Source organism: Sipha flava, unplaced genomic scaffold (assembly GCF_003268045.1).
Source record: "Sipha flava isolate LNK unplaced genomic scaffold, YSA_version1 166_pilon_pilon, whole genome shotgun sequence".
NCBI classification, from domain to species: Eukaryota; Metazoa; Arthropoda; class Insecta; order Hemiptera; family Aphididae; genus Sipha; species Sipha flava.
The window spans coordinates 26,796-45,787 of NW_020271849.1; the positions used below are offsets into that span (position 1 = coordinate 26,796).

General features: G+C 31.7%; 2 protein-coding genes across 2 annotated transcripts; both read left to right on the forward strand.

The window, feature by feature from the left end:
* The first annotated feature begins 3,067 nt into the window (after positions 1–3,067).
* On the forward strand, positions 3,068–5,093 carry LOC112679683. Its single transcript, XM_025549576.1, has 3 exons — positions 3,068–3,270; positions 4,121–4,219; positions 4,888–5,093. Exons 1-3 carry the CDS (start codon positions 3,114–3,116, stop codon positions 4,986–4,988), a joined length of 357 nt encoding a protein of 118 aa, XP_025405361.1. The 5' UTR covers positions 3,068–3,113; the 3' UTR covers positions 4,989–5,093.
* A 3,204-nt stretch (positions 5,094–8,297) lies between these two features.
* LOC112679680 lies at positions 8,298–14,768 on the forward strand. Its single transcript, XM_025549569.1, has 3 exons — positions 8,298–8,596; positions 9,233–9,331; positions 14,407–14,768. The coding sequence occupies exons 1-3, from the start codon at positions 8,443–8,445 to the stop codon at positions 14,520–14,522; spliced, it is 369 nt and encodes a 122-aa protein (XP_025405354.1). The 5' UTR covers positions 8,298–8,442; the 3' UTR covers positions 14,523–14,768.
* The last annotated feature ends 4,224 nt before the right edge of the window (positions 14,769–18,992 follow it).

The following is an 18,992-nucleotide window of genomic DNA, read 5'->3' on the forward strand; positions in this document are numbered from 1 at the left end:
TTTACTGGTCATTTCCCGTATTAATAAATTATTGCTCGTCGTGGATTTTGTTACAGCCACATCGCCGTGAGTATATAATTCTTAGCCCAGAATAACTTGTTATTTTAATTTTTGTGTTTTTAACTGTTGGTTAATTTATTGTGATAAATTAATAAAAACAGTAAGTTTATAAGTTTAATATACCAGTGTTTAATTATTCACCTACCTATCTCTCTCAACCCAACGTCTCAAGATAACATACAACGTACTACGTCGTTAAATAATTAATGTGGAACCGATCGTAGTGTCCTGCACAACGATCACTACATAAATGTGCATGCACGATTTAACGCAATAAAGATTAATATTCTTTTACTACTATAATAATAATTCTAAGGTACAATATTGAACGTACTAATAATTTTATTACAATATCGTCATTTTTCTCGTCATTTTCGTGTCTCGTTATATTGTTGCAACTATGGATACGATTTATATGAAGTCAGATTTTTATAACTACAAATTTTTTTTAAACATTTGGCCACTAATACTATTTAATAGTTTTTATTTGATGAACAGTATAATGAGTTGATAAAAATTAAATCCACATTAATTGGCCAAGGATTTTTAAAATGTGTTTGTAAGTCCAAGTGTCAAAATAAAAAGTGTATTTGCCTTAAAAATAACATTTTGTGCGCTTCAAAATGTCACTTTTCTACAACATGCTATAATAAGTAAATAGTATATTTATATAATAGTAATAAAATAATAATAGATGAAAATGTAATTTTGTCTGTAATATGAGTAATAATGTATACCTAATAATTATATAAATCTGAATGTAATATAACATGTAATAAAATGTTTTGTACATGGCCTTAAAAAAAAATTGGCAATTTATAAAAAGCCTAGGTTATTTGTAAAATAATATTGAAAATCATATTTAATCTACGTTGCCTAAAATGGGTCGGCAATTTGCATAATACCTAGGCGTTTTGCAAAATACTTGAATTATCCATATTGCCGGTAACATACACATAAATATATTTTTTTTTAAATAATAAAAATAATAACTGATATGTATCTGGCAATTAACTAATTAACTAATTAACTAATGAACTTCTTTTTTAATAATAAATGTAAATTTCACTTTGTTCCTATGTATTTATGTATTGATCAGTATGCTGTATTTATTGGCAACTCACATAGTCAACCATAGTGAAGTTCGCTTTAATTTAATTTAAAATCAATAAAAGTTGTTTCTCTCTAGTTTTGATTAGGACGTACAAGTCGTACAATAATTTATATAATAAACCAAAATTAAATGAAGATAACGTATATTAACATTTGATTTTTCTTCGAAATGACGTTCGTCGAAAGTCGATAATGATTAAAATGAATATTTTGAAAATGATTATTTTGATTATCAAAATTAAACCGAAGATAACGTATATTAACATTTGATTTTTCTTCGAAATGTCGAAAGTCGATAATGATCATACACTATAACATTATTTATTATATAAATTATTTATTTTTGGCGCAGCGACTCGGGCTATACGTTGATGATACTGGAAGAGCCAACGCGTTTTTAATTTACGGGCCGTAAAGGGCGGCAGATTTTTATTTCGTCTATGTATACATTTTGTTTAGAGCCGGCCTGACCGGTCCTGGTAAAAATTAATCGTGTCATTTGATTAATTTTTACTTTTGACGAACCATTTACCACTGGTATAATATAATAAATGAACAAAAAAAATAGCAATGCCAATTATTTTTAACGGACGTCATATCAACGCTTGTGTGCTCGCTTTTACACATGCGTTAAAAAGTACGTCCATCGTGCCGTGCACATTTTGTACGTCCGTGTGACACCAACCGTAATGTTTGGGTTTGTTGGGCGGATATCTCATTGTAATATATTTAATAAATTTTTTTAATTTCAACTATAGGGGCGGCTCGTCAGGGGAGACTTTAAGACTGCGTCTCCACTTAAAAAAAAAAAAAACAACTACTTGTAAATAATAACTATTTAAAAATGTATAAAAATATTTTTATTTTTATTGAAAATACTGGTATGTAATAGCGTTTTCTACATTTATTATTATAAATTTAAGGCTACAAAGTATGAAACCTATAAATAGTTATTTCGATGGAAACACTATTTTAATAATTTCAACGACGGTCGCCGTTTCAGCGAAACTGACGTTGGACAGGTTGAATCGTAACATGTAATGGTTGGCTTGTTGGACGGAGGGGGTCGGGGAGAATAAGCCGCGTTTTATGAACAATATTCAAATTGGGTTCACGACAATAATTAATCAACAGTATCTTTTATGTTTATTATTAATAAACAATAATAGTCTACGTTTATCTGCGGGTTCACAGATAAAAAAAGATTGAATTAGTTATGTATAATTATTATTTTTGTTAGTAATATTGACAAACATCATAATATGAGATGTCATGATGTGGTTTTAATTTTTCATCTTGCATATTTTTTTTTTCATTTATTTAGTAAAAGAAATATTATTACATATTTTAACAAAAAAAAAAAAAAACCCGTTAAAAATTTAAGTTGCACGGTATTTTAAAGGTATATTAAAAATTATAAATTAATAGATTATGCTATTATGATACATAGATTATTAATTCTAGTTACGATCAGAATTAAAGTAGAATAATAATTCACGGAATATGTAATATATTTCTCGTAGTATTAAATTGGATTTATTTTTCTTTTGTATATTTATTAATGTTTTCGTTTATTGTTCTATAGTAAGTATTCACATTTGAAAGAATATTTTGACGTGTATTGGTATATTTTTATTAGGTATCTAGAATTTTCATATGAAGATAATATTGGTTAGGAGGCCGATTTTATTTATTGCACCGGGGTCCTTCCTAACTATAACTACACCAATGTATATTGGAGGCTATTAATGTTCGTTTAACATGCCAAAACAAAACTATTAAGGATTCGACGACTTCATTAGGACCGACGCGGTCAACACAATGATAATAATATTTCTATGTAGTACCGCAAAACGTTGACCTGGAGATAATGTGTAAACGACGTCCGTGAAATCCGTACAAAATAACGTCGTTGGCTCTCGGACTGGTCATTTCCAACCATGAAGTCTGACGGGCCAGTTCTGACCTTTTGTGTGTTCGTTTGTGTCATCGCCGTCGCTGTACCCCTGGTGACCGGGTCGACCTATTTCGGTGGCACCACCGGTGTTGTCCAAGGACCGGGCTTTCGAAGGGATCCGCTGATGGCCATGTACAAAGGTAATCGTTGTTGTGTATGTCACACATTGTACGAGTGTACGAAAACGTGAATTTATTTTTATTTTTTCATGCTTACCGATATGGCTGTATAAATGGGTTTCGTTTTCTTGCATTCGTACCAGCAAGCAAAAAGGAAAATAATATTTAGATTCAAACATTCAATTTTAATTTATAAGAAACATTGAAATTTTATCGCTTCTATTGAATGTATTTTGTAGAAAATTAATTGTTGTTTTATTATTTTTTTAAGAGTATTATGGTAAATAGATAATTCAACATTTCGAATTATTATATTCAGAATATACAAACAGAATATACCTAAACAATACAATATAGAATTCAAATAAGCTAAAATCGGGCTTTCGGTACTACGTGCATTTTTCTTCTGTCTTTTGGACTTTCATAACTAAGCTGAAGTTGAAACTTTCTTGTAAATATTGTAGTCATCTACTGTCGTAATAATAATAATAATAATATTAATACTGTTTATTTTTCAACGATTAACTAATAATACAGTATAGAAATAAATAATATGACAATATTGAAACTCCTCGTATGATCTAAGCTTGTTCGTGGATCAGTGCTAACCCTATGGTGAAGAGGGGGTGAATGTATCACGAATATCACTTAATCTAAAAATAATCTTATAATATTGTTGCTGGAAAAAGGGTTCTTTTGTTATTGTCAACGAAAATTATGAGACTGTAACATATACCTTAGAGTTTATAAAGTTATATAAAAATAAATATATATGGGGCTTTTCAAGATTCTGCAACTGAACGGTCACTGGCGAGGGGACCGATATTTTTTCAATGAGTATGCATTATTTTGTTTAAATTTTAAATTGCAGCGATCTACTGTCGTAATAAACAATGTCCCAATTGGAGGTGTCAAGACGATTCGGCCATGATTCACGGACACTGTTGCGGATGTCACAACAGTTTTGAAGGTAAAATAAAACTTAACTTTAATAATATAATATGTATTTGAATCACAGTTTTTTAAATTTTTTTTATTTCAAACGCTATATGTGTAATCCGAGAAGTTTACCGTCAGACCGAGCTTTTTTGCCACGTAATTTCGGTAGGAAATGCCATATTTTTAATTCTGCCACGTTTTGCTAACGTTTTTAAATTCGTTGGATTTTGGCGAAATTAAATCACGAGTTCGCTCAACAGTCTTTTCGGAATTGTAAAATGGAAAGGGATTCGATTTTTTTTTTTTTTTAGTAGTTCTCGCTCAATCAAACATCAAACATGAATAGTATATACTGTGGATGATGTTTTAAAAATACTAACATATTTAAAACATAATTTAATGATGTTTGATTGGAATCCCATTGAAATGCACAAATTACATCTCTGCAACGGCACAATCGTTCGATTGTCTTGAAAATAAAATTAATATCTATCCGCAACGTATTCAACGTATTAAAAATTTTTTTACCAAGACGTAGTCTATTTCTAAATGTTATATTTTCCGTCCTCTGTTGTTGAATATTACACGAAATTTAATATAATAGTAAAATATTGAAACTGATTTATAAATAAATTTCGCCATCTGTTTTCTCAATAAACTGACATAATATTGTGTTTCATAATTTTTTTTTTTTTACAGTTAACGTGCCGGTATTATGCGTTGAAGATTTAAAATGTCCACTTAAAATGAAGAACTTATGCGATGACTATCATTTTATGATTACATGTTGTTGTTCTTGAACCTATATTGTAGATTAATGATATTCCTTATTAAATCATATTCACCGAAAACACTATTATTCACCAATTTATATTTATCGTAAACGTTTTGTATTACTTATTGTAGACTGCTTTATTATTATTAATAAGTCATATATATATATGTGTTTATGTTACGGGTAGAGTAAGAAAATCGGGTAATGTACACATCATCCGGGTAATGTGAACATTACCCATGCCCATTAGATAAAGTAAACATATTTGTAAAACATTTATTTTGTAGGTACATCAACCGGGTAATTTTTACATTATCTTTCTTTGAGTGGATAGTTTTCATAAAATAAAATACGACAAATATGAACTGTAGATAATATTAATAAAATACGATAAAATATAATTTGTACCTACATGATGTTAAATCGTGTGCATTGATATTGTATAATAATTTTAAGCTACATACGGTGCTATTGGTTTTCAAGTTAATTTGTTCGGTTTATTAATGTTTGATCATTTAGTTTTTTAAAAAAAAACCTTGTCGTCATAAAAATAGAAATTATACGAAAATTATAATAAATAAATTAATGAAAAGAATGGAAATTCTGTAAATTTAAAGGAATCAAAATATTATAACATATTATCTGAAATAAGAAACGTGAATAAAAACAAATAAATCATAATGAAACTTTTATAAATATTTTATAAGTGTCGGTTACAAAAAAATCTTTTCGTGAAATAGCTAATGCACGATTTTTTTCGATGGTCAAAGTTTTAAAAAATGTTTGCGTGAAAATAATCATTTAACAAATAAATGTACGATTAAATGTAAATCTGGAGAGATATTTTGCAACTCAAAATGCCTCAAAGTGTTCCAATAAATAGCTTTATTTAATTTTTTAACATTTTTTATTATAAAATAATAACATAAATAATACATAGTTTAGGTACTTAATAATTTTTTTTTCGAATTAAACTTATAGCACACTGGATAATGTACATATTATACTATCCATATAAATAAGGTGTACTTTATCCGGGTATTGTGTAAACTACCCATTTTTGAACTTTACCCGTAACATATACACAAAAATATAAAAAACATTCAGTAAAAATGATGATCCGATCCTAATGTGATGTATTACTATTAATATTATATACTTTAAAAACACTTAAACATAATAATATATTATTATTAGTATATAAACTATTTTAATCAAAATTACCATTATAATCATTGTGTAATACATTACACATAGTATTTATACATTAGTATTTAGGGAAAATTTAAAAAGATCAGTGCCGTAACTAGACCACTCTCGAGTTAGCCTCGACCCGTTTAAGAATCAAAACCTTGAGGTCCCTAATCATCAAACGTGTGTTTGAGCATTTGACCTTTTGAGGCCTCGTAATATATAGTTCGGTGCTCGGTACTTGTGTGCAATGCACCCTCTGCACACCCAGTTTTTACGGAACTGAAGGAGATCAAGTATTACACTGAATTTTTTAAAAGCGTTTTCCTATTCACAAATATATATATTTTCAAATTCCATATCGTGTAGCATGATTGACTTGTAAAAATTTATATAAAACACTATAATTTTCGAACTGTACTTTATGCGCTCTATACTGTTTATAAGAAAATATAAATGATAAACAGAGTTTAATACATGTCACAATTTAAAATATTTATTTTGAATTCTTCGAAAATCATAGAATGATTTATTACTTAGGTCTTTTGATAAAAATTTTTATTTAATCGAAAGTGAAAAGCGTTAAATTATTATATAATTATATGAATATTTAAGACAATTCAGTCTACATTAGATATTAAACTGTAAAACGAATAAAAAATAAACAATCTACATAGTTTTATAAGAAATTTATTTTCATTGATAAACTATAAATTCAGTAATTATTTTATAATGTATTTTTTCAATGAAGTTCTAATCTCCTAATTAACACGGAATATAATACTATGATAATACTGTACTGTACGTTTAAAAAATAAACACTTTTAATCTAAAAGGTGAGTAAAAATTATTTAAGACGAAAAAAAAACGAACTTGTGCACGTATTATCTTATTATCGCATGCAACTAGAATTATAATAATATGGAGTTCTTAAATTTATCTCGGAAGATAAAAACGACGATAAGCAACATAAGCTACTCGACGTAGTGTCTATAATAGCTTACCATTTTCGCTTAAAGGTCCATGAAATCACAGAATTAAATTGTTAAAACGTTTTGGAAAATTAATAGGAGTTTTTCGGAGGATTATAGTTGAATAATAATAGTAGAATTATAGTTGTTAAATGAAGATTTATAGGACGCGATACTCAAAAGTGTAATCCATGTGAAATGCTCCATTGATCGAGAATGATACATTGCAGTAAATTACAAAATGGCGGTACGCATGCGTACAAGTGGATCTACAACAAACCAAATTTGAATACAAATTATTAATTATTATAATTTCCTTGCGAGTTTTAGGAAAGAAAATTGCAGGATAACTTCGGAGCTCTTAAACAGAACAAATTAAATGTGATGCAAGAGTTAAAACCTATTAGGATCTTAAAGAAAAGACGAGCAATCGGTTACAGTGGAGAATTGAAGTCGATAAAATAAAAAATGTTTAGGAAGAATAATTGTAATGCGTAACACAAAACCGTTCAGTGAACATTCATAGTAGAACCTCCTTTTTTTGTTTTAAAGAAGATAACGTTATCTACGATGTAATATTATTATTTTTTTAATAACTTATTTTAATATTTTTTTATTATTATGAGCAAACAAAAAAACCTAAATATTTTACAAACGATAACGTTTAATTAGTAGATTTGAATATTCGTCAGGAAAAAAATGTGTGGATTGCAACATTAAAACATTTAAAATATTAGAATCGCGTGAAACGTTTGATAACCGGGTAAAGCTTTGTCAACATTCCTACAGTCCCAGGTGCGTGTCGTTCGCATTGGATTTGTCCGATATGCGCGAACATTAAAAATAAACTCAAGGTGTCCAGAGGAATTATCGACGTAGCACTATAATGACGAATCCAATGGCACGTGCACCGGACAACCTCGACGGTTTTAATCGAATGGACTATTTTACACATTAGGTTAGGTACGTGGTTCCGGTCGAATAGTGCACCAACAATAATATCGATTTTGATTAACGGTTTTTTTTTTTTTCTTTAATGCGTTCGTCGAATTCGTGCGGACGGTCCGGAGTTTCTCGTGGAATGTTCGGAAAACAAAAAATAAAAAACCCATAGGAACACGAGTCATCCGCTCGTGACGCTCAATCTCCCTTCCGCCCACTGCACGGCCCAGTATCGTGGGCGGTAATATTCGATCGGAATTCGCGAATTCCCCACGTCCATGTTCGTTCGCCGTGCGCGACCGTCACGGTATCGACCAACGTTTACCTAATAAATACCCGACGACCGGGGTGACCGCGGTTCGTTCATTTCCGACCATGAAGTCCGACCGAGTGCTTGTGACGTTTAGCGCGTTCTCTATCCTGTCCGTGGCGACTGCCTTGTATCAACATAACGTTAGTAGCACTTACGTGAAAGCAGCGGACGACCTGAACGGCGACCGCGACGTGATTATCAAATTCCTCTACACAGGTAACGTATAGACAACAGTCGTTATAAAAGCGACTCGATCAAACGGCGCTAAAGGCATTCGTAACCGGATCGGCTGAGAAACGGTCACGCGAACGTATAAAATCAACATTTCAAGACCATAGTGGAAATGGCAATTTTCTCTCTGTCTGTCCGTTATGCACGCGTAGTAACACAGATTCAAATGACCTTTTTTTTGTTTCCAACGTGGGAACTGATCGAACTATTATTGATGCGATAAAGATTTCGAAAACTGATTTGAATAATTCGTCATTAAGTCATAGTTTCTTACGTACAGAACTCTATCCGAGTAGGCAACGCTGGAAATCAATTCTGGAGTAGTCTTAATGACTAGTTCAAATCAGCTTTTAATATATGTAACATCGTTTGATCAACGGTACGTTGGAAATAGAATACATCATCTGTATTTATATAATACTGATAAATAATGTATTAAGTTACACGTGCAAGAGTCAGCAGAGACTGAAGATTACCGCTTCCTGTGCAATTATTCCAATCGCTGTGGATTTCATGAGAACATTTTTTTAATATTTGTCTTGGAATGCGGGGGATAATATTATAATTATACCGGAGAAACAAATATTTTAACTCAGATTTTATTTATTTATTTATTTACAGCTTTGTATTGCGATGGTCGTCAGTGTCCGAGTTGGTCGTGTCAAGACGATTCGGCCGTAATACATGGCCACTGTTGCGGATGTCCAAATCCGTTAAAAGGTAAACACCCGAGTTATGTGGCGTAATTGTGGGGGAGGGGCGAGTGCCCCCCTAGATAATCCAACAGTACAAATAGCACCTTTTATTAATGAACTCTTATGGGTATTATTTAACAATATTGGTACCTAGTACCTGCTAGTTACAATCTATGTTAATCTAAACCACAAAATGAGTTAAAAGACTTATGTAAAATCAAACAATTAGATATACTGTATAAAATACATACAATAAAAATATATTTTAACTGGTGAGGGGGAGGGGTGTCTGGGTTTTGGTAATAATAAATATATGATATTGCCCCCCCCCTAGATTTTTTCCCAGTTACGCTACTGGAGTACGGAATATATTATATTATTACAACAGCGCGCTTGTGTAAACTAGTGTTCTTGATACCCGGATACCCGGGTTTTATGGGTATTACCCGATTTACAACATTTCGGGTACCCGTTATGGATTGGGTACCTGTTATGAATCGGGTACCCTCTATGGTTTGTATACTCATTACTAGAGCTGGGATTAGTATGCAAATACATATTTTTTCTAAAACATGATAAAGCTCGATTCACACTAGCGGTCTCGGTTCGGTCCGATCACGGTCAAGTCAACATCGATAGTACGTAATCCAACGGCATCGTATACACTATCGATCACGGTCAAGTCACGGTCAGGTCCGGTCAAGTCTTGACCGGTCGATGCACGATCCAGACCGCCGCGGTCACGAGCTTTTTGATTGAGACCGCCTAGTGTGAATAATCAACCGCCGCGCTAATCTCGGTCATATCCATTGTTTTGATTGTTTTTTTGAACACTTTTGTACACTTTGTGGCAACGTATAGATAGAACTTGACTGGTTGTGATCGGTAGTGAGAACTGTAAAGCTCGATTCACACTAGCGGTCTCGGTTCGGTCCGGTCACGGTCAAGTCATGGTCAAGGATTATGATGTACAGTTCTCACTACCGATCACAATCAGTCAAGTTCTATCTATACGTTGCCACAAAGTGTACAAAAGTGTTCAAAAAACAATCAAAACAATGGATATGACCGAGAGAAGCGCGGCGGCTGACTATTCACACTAGGCGGTCTCGATCAAAAAGCTCTTTACTGCGGCGATCTGGATCGTGCATCGACCGGTCGAGACTTGACCGGACCTGACTGTGATCGATAGTGTGTACGATGTCGTTGGATTACGTACTATCGATGTTGACTTGACCGTGATCGGACCGAACCGAGACCGCTAGTGTGAATCGAGCTTAAATTTCATTATCTTTTTTTTTCGTTGCACAGATAAATAACTGCTATAAATAGATATTATTTTATACAACTTTACAACAATTTACTGTTTACTTTTACATTACAGTAAATTAGTATCTATATGAATACATATAAAAACACCATACTAAACAAAACTTTTCAAACACCTATCAATATAATTATTCAATTATTATAATTTTTGTATAGTTGTATATTTTAAGTTCAAAACGTAACAATGTAACTGTGAATATATTACACGTCATCAATAATATCACAATTTTCTTTTCTTTTTTTTTGCCTTAGGGGTGGGTTTGAATGCTTTCTCCCTCCCCTCCGTATGTACGCCCCTGACTGTGATTACTTATTATTATCTGCGTAGCTATACACATAAAAGGTAACGAATACGGCCACTATATTCGTTATCTGCAAGATTTAAATATAGGCTTTATAATAGCTTTTAACATGTTATTCGACATTATACTTGAACAAACTAATTATTGAAATATAATATCACTAATAACACTTCCATAAAATATTAAAAATTTATTTTTAAAACGTAATATTGTTAATTTAAAAGAGGAAATAATTTAATATTTCTTATTTGAATAATTGTGTAATGTATAATTTAAGACTGATTACCTCTTAGCAGTTAAGATTTAGCTAAACCGTTTACGGATATCAAAAACCATCGGGTACCCGAACGTTTTGGGTAATGGGTACCCACTACTCGAAAACGTTGATTACCCACAAAATCGGGTATTACCCGGATAAACAGGTATCCGGGTATTACTCAAATCAAATCAAGAGCACTAGTGTAGAGTATTTTAAAATTATCAAATATCTTTGAATAAATATGATTTTGATAATCAAAACAACCGTTCTGGTCGAAATCGCGTACTCAAACAAAATAAAATAGTACATAACAAAATAATTTACGATTAGTAGTGATGAAGGTTCGGATTTCGGTTGAAATTTCCAAGTATTTTACAATTTATTTTATGGTTTTCTCAATAATTTGCAAAACTTATAACGCTACGGAATGATATTATGTGATTAGTGTATATTATTATTATACGAGTATTATAATTATTATCGGTGAATTTTGTATTATGGTTCGTGTTGCATCCCCAGTCACGACTCGTTATCATTCCAATTAAAATTAAAATTATAATAAGTCAGCCACAAAACGAGTCATGACTGACTGCGTGCCTAGAGTTATAAGTGTTAGTGTTCGTTTGCACAAAATACAATTTCTGTGTTATACCATTTTTTTTCTATCAAAAATTATTATTATTTTCATTATGCGAAAAAAAAATTTAAATATGGCGCCGGTTGAGCCAGCCCCAACTTCTATGGCCCTCCTGGGCTGGTTAGATGTATGAGCCATTTTTTTTTTTTTTTGATTTGTTATATTATGATTATTATACGTTACATCGATACGTTTTGATGTTAAAAAATAACAAAATCCAGCTGTGGTTCGGCCGTTCGTTTTCGCCTTGGGCGAGTAGCATGGGCAGTAAAAGAGAAACCCGGAGTGCAACCTTACAAACTAATGAGAAATTCAAAAATTTACCACCAAAAGTACCAATTAAACATAATTTTTCTATATTTTACTTAACATTTAGTGATGATCGGAGCTCTCATTTTGGTTGTGTACACGGATACAATAAAAAAAAAAACACATCATGGATAGCCACTTAACGTAATTAAATCAATACGTTCTACGTTTCCCTCAGAATCTAAAAATTATTTTTAACTTAAAAATATACGAAAACGGAAAAATGATGTAATAATTGTAATGTAATTCTAATTATCAGTTACAATCCGAAAATCGAATTTCGGCTCGAATTATTAACGCAACGTATAGTACAGTTCAATAATTTAAATTGCAGCACTGCGTTCCGTCCGGGCGCGCTTAGTAATGAAATCGATTTTCAACTGCAGCTTCGATGTGATATCTTTAATAAAATCGCACGCGATGATTCACGTTAAGTCAATCTTGAAAAATCATATTTCAAATATTGAGGAAACGTAAAACGGATACCCCGTAGCGTCGTGATGTCCTCTACAAAGTACACATATTTAATGAAGTATAACTTGCGTTCGAATGAAACTTTTTCGTATCTGACTCGTTGATTGAATTCAGAAATATAAATTTTATCATGAAAAAAATGCAATATTACTCAGTAAATACCAAAATTAGGATAAACGATGAAACCACAATGAGTAAACATAGAATGTTTATTCGTGCCGGAAGAACGAAGTTTAACATTAAAAATTTAGTTAAAAAACATAATAATAGATGGCGTAACCGATAAAATAAGAAATATCTACTAGTCCTCTGGAGAGTACACTATAACTAAATAGTTACATCATAACGTTTTCCATAAAGCTAGTGAAATTCAAGTGTCCTCTACAGAGGCCGGGGTGATAGAAAGGGTTGATAAAAAACGTTTATCAACCAATATTACCACCGTGAGCCGTGGTAATAAAATATTTTAAAATATTTCACGGGCCGCAAGTCGAAATGAACGGAACGGAAAAGAACTAAAAATAAATTTATATACTATGTATATTATTGTATAACATTTGAAAATCTATTATAAAAAAGATTAAATATTTATTTTAATTATAGTGGATTTTTATATTGAGATCGTTTTTTTCGCTATTTTGGATATATCTGGTTTGTAGTTGCTGCATGCTACTCTTAACAAGTCGTCAAGCTGTGAATCAATAAGCCGATTTCTGTACACATTATTTGCATATTTAATTTTTGAATTTGCAACACGCTTTGATTGTTTTGTTATGTATATTTTATATTTATAATATAAGTTTTGAAATTTATATTTTATTATATATAAATCATTGGAGGGCCGCATGCGGCCCGCTTGCCGTAGGTTGAGTATTGCTGTTCTATACTATACGCATGCTGTACGAATAATCATAATATTCATGGTTAGTAAAAATAACTTGGTGATTATATTTTTCCAATATTCCTATACATGCATTTACCGTTAGCCGGTTGTTTCGAAGAGGTTGAACATAATACGGTTATTTATTATTGTGATAATATTGAATATTTTGGTGAGGAAGGGTAGGTTCTCAGAGTAGTCAAGTGCCTACCCTGGCTGTGGGTATACTATGGAGTGTGCCCACGCTTATGTTCCATGAGTTATTCAACCCTAGTGTATTGTGTGTCTTCGTTCTACTCATCGTAGTAATTGTCCATCGTCGTGTCCATTTGTGATCGTTGTTGTTTCAGTTGACACATAAGACCGCCAGCCAACAGTGTGGTGTGTGAGAAGCCACCTAGGTCGTCTAGTTGCAGTTACCAGCAGTTACGAGCTTTTTTCTAATCATCACGTTGTTGATAAGGTTTAAGTTTAAGTATAATTTTTCTGATTCATGTGTGAGCTCTACGCGTCATTACACCAAATCGATCCCTCCCCCGATAATTAAATTCTACGTCCTATGCATTCCCACGTACAATTAACTTATTTCTGTTCCTTTTCCATCTTCGTTTGTGTCACACGTCACTTAAGTTGCCTAACTGACAACTCCAAGGCGAAACATTACTTATAATTATTACATATACATTATAATTGCGCCATTATCAATGGGACCGGTCATTCGATCTATATACAGTTGCTATTATCATTAAAATTGTTGTGTTGTGTACTTGTGTTTTTCTTTAAGTAGTGAATAATTTTACGAACAACAAACGAACTATGAACACTATAGTATAATATAAACGGTCGATTTATACGAAATACCGTTGTTATTATTGTATATTACTGTATTTGTTATTTTTTTTTGTTCTAGTCAAAGTGCCACCGGTGTTGTGTGTTCAAGATTTATCATGTCCGTACAAAATGGATGAGCTATGCGAAGCCTATCATTTTATGATCACGTGCTGTTGCAATTCGCCTTGGCAGTAAGGTTATAAATCGAATCTCGAGAGTAGTATATAATAGTAATTATATTGTACCGTTACCCTATCTCGACACATTCCTGCGAATTAACCACCGTTACTTATTCATATGAAATAGCATAAAATATAAATTTGTCATTTTTTACTTTACTAATATAATATTAGTTAATAGGACGTGGATTAGATAATCAGTTGCAGTTAACAATTTGTTAACCTATGTTGGAAAATATAATAAAATGACTAGGTAATAACACAGTTTTATTTTTCTCCTTTAAACTGATTACTAATGTGTAATTAAACAATGTTGATTTATTCTTGTATTTCTTAACGTTCTATAATTATCCATATTTAATAGCGAACTATAGTTTGACTTACGTCACGCTTTAATATTCGAAAGTATTATAATTATTATTTATAACGTATCATTCGTTTGCGATAATAAGTAACAAAGCCAACTGGTAGTGGTAGTGGTGGTGGTGGCGTTAAATAAATAATTATAAAATTGTATTGTACAATTAAGAACGTATTGAAAAGAAAAAAATCTTATGATTAAAATAATATATTCATACACGAACCGTAATCATTAATCAATAATATTCAATTGTGATGTATTTATTACACTATAATATATTATAGTTTTTCATATTAGCAAAATTTCAATCAGAGATAGCAAGCTAGTTAAATAGTAACATGACTTCGATTGATTTTGTTTTTCAATACCTGATATTTTATTTTTTTGAATGTAATACAATTATTGTACAACATTTTTTTTATTTTTATTACCAAGTAAAAGGAAATAACTTCTTAGGACGAATGATGTTACAATTATTCAATAAATCAGTAGTTCTCAACTAAGGTGACATGAACCCAGCATAGAGGTGACACGAAATCTTTACGGGAAAAAGGAAAAAAATTAATTTGTTCGAATAAAATCATATAATTGCACCACTGTCATGTGACTAGCATCCCTCAAAGTTCGTATCTTTATACTATTAATTTAGGTCTGATTAACACGTGTAGTATTTTGACTTGGAAAAACGCTGGGTTATCGATTATTTTATCGACTTAAGGTGTGATTCCTCAGGACGAGACTGTAGACGTGTACTAAGGAATAAATACCTTTAACCAATCATTAGTCGGTTATTCTACAGTCGCTACGTAGTATTATAGCTCATTAATTATTAGTTTAAATAATTCTAAAATATACAGTAGGTATACTATTTATTATTTTGATATAAGGGCGACACGCAACGTTTGATTTTAGTGGCTAAAGGTGATATAAATTAAAAAAGGTTGAGAACCATTGCAATAAATGAACAGAACAATTGGAATTTGGGTGGGGGAAGGGAAAAATTAAAGTGTTGAATACCCACCTATGAAAACAAAAATTAGTCGGTCCACCTGAATAATATAAATTACGTAATATAATTGTATTGATGTATACTTATTGTTTTATCGATCAAATGCCCACCCACCTATTAAATGGAGAGAGTAAATGTCCACCCCTCATCCTTTAGATTTGCGTCTATAAATCGATAGGAATTCAAAATCAAATTTGATGTTCGGAACAATTGAAAATTGTATGAGATACGTTGCTTCAAAGTTATAACAACAAATTACGTTAAAGTTGAGTTGATTAAAAATAAAACCAACATGAGATTATAACGGTATACGAGTACAAACTGCAATCGCGTTGAATTTTTGGGAGTAATCGAATTGGTTCCCGTTTAAAAAAAGTATTTTATTAGGTATAGCCGAATTAGTTCCCGTTTATGTACAGGTAAAATAGTGACAATTTTAATTTTTAACACAGTTTTAAAAATTTTAAAATTTTTTACAATTTTAAAAGCTATATTATGACATATAAACACAATTATTATGTCGATAAGATAGTGTATAGAAATATAATAGACTATGGACTATTAGAGACTAGCAAATTACTAGCAAAAAGGAAGGAAATAACAAATACTTGGAAAATTGTATGACTAAGTACATTAATGAGAAAATTACAAGAATTGTATATTTAAAGAAAGTTAGTTTCAAATTTGCAAATCAATGGTTTTAAATTGTATTTATTATATTTTATTATTTGTATTTCGTACACCTAAGTGAGGAATAGTTGACTTCCAAATCAACGATTTAAAATTGTACATATTTTATCATTTTTTTTTTTTTTTTTTTAACGCACATTGTTAACCAAGCCTACTTTAAAGTTGACAGTCTGTAAAATTGAGAAGGAAAATGTGTGTAATTAAACGGGAACCAATTCGGCTATACCTAATAAAATAACTTTTTCAGACGGGAACCAATTCGGTACGTGGGGTTGGAGCTCTGGAACCAATTCGGCACTAGCAGAATTTTTAACTAAACTTTAACTCATATTTACTCGTTAATGCGCTTAGCTGTGTGCGTGTGTGTGTGTGTATGTGTGACGATCAACGATTCTGAGCACGTGGAGGCGTTGGGCTCGTGCGCGTATGGGGTTTTTATGCGCTGCAGTGTAGACGGACGAGAATAAAATAAATAGAAAAACATTATACGCCGTCGGTTGCGGTCTTTTTCAACGCCTTCACCGCGGCCGGTTGACGTCTAGGACGACCGTTTATTTTCCCGAGTAGAACGACGGTGGCTTCAGCGGCGGCGACAGCGACACCGGGAATTAGCATAAACACAAATGAGCGAAAAGCCGACACAAGACGAGCGACCTTCGTTGATTTACACTATAAACACACGCCGCCATCGCCGTAACCGTCCTACTTGTATACACGTCTCTGTCGTATATTATGTTATTATTATTATGCTCATGCAACCAAATATATATGTATACTATATGTAGACGCTATAGATACACACACACATATTATATGCATACAGGGTGATCCACGGAGATTTACCATTATTCGTGATATCTCTTCCGCGTTACAAAAAAAAAAAAAAAAAAAATAATAAATAAATATATATATTTTTTCCTTACTCACTTGATTGAATAGCATACGCGTTTGTTAATTGTATTACATGGATACAATTATTATTATTCCTGTGCTAATATTATCCGCTGATTTCTCCGTGATAATGTGTATTACTAACTTTACTTTGGTTAGTATATCGATTTCAGGTATAACAGTTTTATGACAGGCAAAAGCTGTATTATTATAACAGATGAATAACAGAAATCTAAAAGATTCGTTAAGAACTCAATTTTATTAATTTTATTTTATTTTAACAGTATAGTACAAAATATTAGTGTATAATATTGTTAATACCTATGTAGTGTTTTTTTTTCATAAAAGTCGACTACTTAACTATTTGATTTCATAACCTTATAGTTTTTTTTTTATTAAATTATAGCATTATTATCATAGTTTGTTAACAGACAAGAATTTCAAAAACCAAGTCACAGAATGCAGCCTGGTAAATCAATTAAAAAAAAAATAAATAAATTTTATTAAAAAAATAATAAAATAAAACGAGACATTTTGCAAAATGAATTAGTAAATGCTCGTGATGAGACACTCTGTACATAATACATGGATACTATACGACTACTAAGTTACGAGTATAGGTATTATCATTATTATTGTTGTTGTATTTATTGTGTACCTACGCGGTGTTTAAAATATTAAAAACAACAGATTTCGAGCTCGTGCCGTACTCATACAATACTACTCCGCACACACTCGAATGGTCACTATTCAATATTATTGTTATAATGGTAATGTCAAGTTTGAAAAGTTTGACGTCAGCGCCGTCACCTCCGCCTTGTGTGTACGGGCAATAATGATTTTATTTTAAGACAAAAATACGATGTCACGTACCTGGGGGCAATAGTGGTGTAAAGATGTAAAACTGCTACACACACAGCATTAAAACGAAAATACCACACACTAGTATCTTTTTTACCGTATGAATAACACTATTTTTTTTTCTCTTACATTGGTGATCGTCTCACGAGTTTTAAAGCAATACAACTGTGGTTTGTAGAAATAAAAAACTTATACGTCGATGGTGGGTGCCGTGTAGCAATTTCGAGGATGCTTTTCTACGGATGTAATGCAAAATAAAATACCATCCCGACAGATTTTTTGGGAAATAAATGAGATAAATGAGATAATAATGATTTTCGTGAATTCTCAGAATAATTGATCCGGTATATTTATCGTTGTTAATTTTTCGTTCTCGCAAGTAAAATAACTAACAATACCCCGTGCGCTCGGTTAAGTATATTTAAACATTCTTAAAATGATTTTTTGGTACACGTCGGCTTATAATATTCTCTAGTAAGGTGTAGTAATGGTCACTAGTAAACTAATCCTCTTATCCGAACTAAAATCCTGAACATAATGCACATTATACTGGCCTACTGATGGACTAGCTATATAGACTGGTAAAAGGCAAAAAAATCTTATCAACATTTTGGGGCTAAGGGTAGTGGCATATATTACAAACAACCAATGGCGTGACAGAGGGTAGGTCTAGT

Coding starts and splice junctions, on each gene's coding strand:
- LOC112679683 (XM_025549576.1), top strand. CDS start 3,114: ATGAAGTCTGACGGGCCAGTTCTGACCTTTTGTGTGTTCGTTTGTGTC. Junction 3,271..4,120: donor GCTGATGGCCATGTACAAAG/GTAATCGTTGTT, acceptor TTTAAATTGCAG/CGATCTACTGTCGTAATAAA. Junction 4,220..4,887: donor ATGTCACAACAGTTTTGAAG/GTAAAATAAAAC, acceptor TTTTTTTTACAG/TTAACGTGCCGGTATTATGC.
- LOC112679680 (XM_025549569.1), top strand. CDS start 8,443: ATGAAGTCCGACCGAGTGCTTGTGACGTTTAGCGCGTTCTCTATCCTG. Junction 8,597..9,232: donor TATCAAATTCCTCTACACAG/GTAACGTATAGA, acceptor ATTTATTTACAG/CTTTGTATTGCGATGGTCGT. Junction 9,332..14,406: donor ATGTCCAAATCCGTTAAAAG/GTAAACACCCGA, acceptor TTTTTGTTCTAG/TCAAAGTGCCACCGGTGTTG.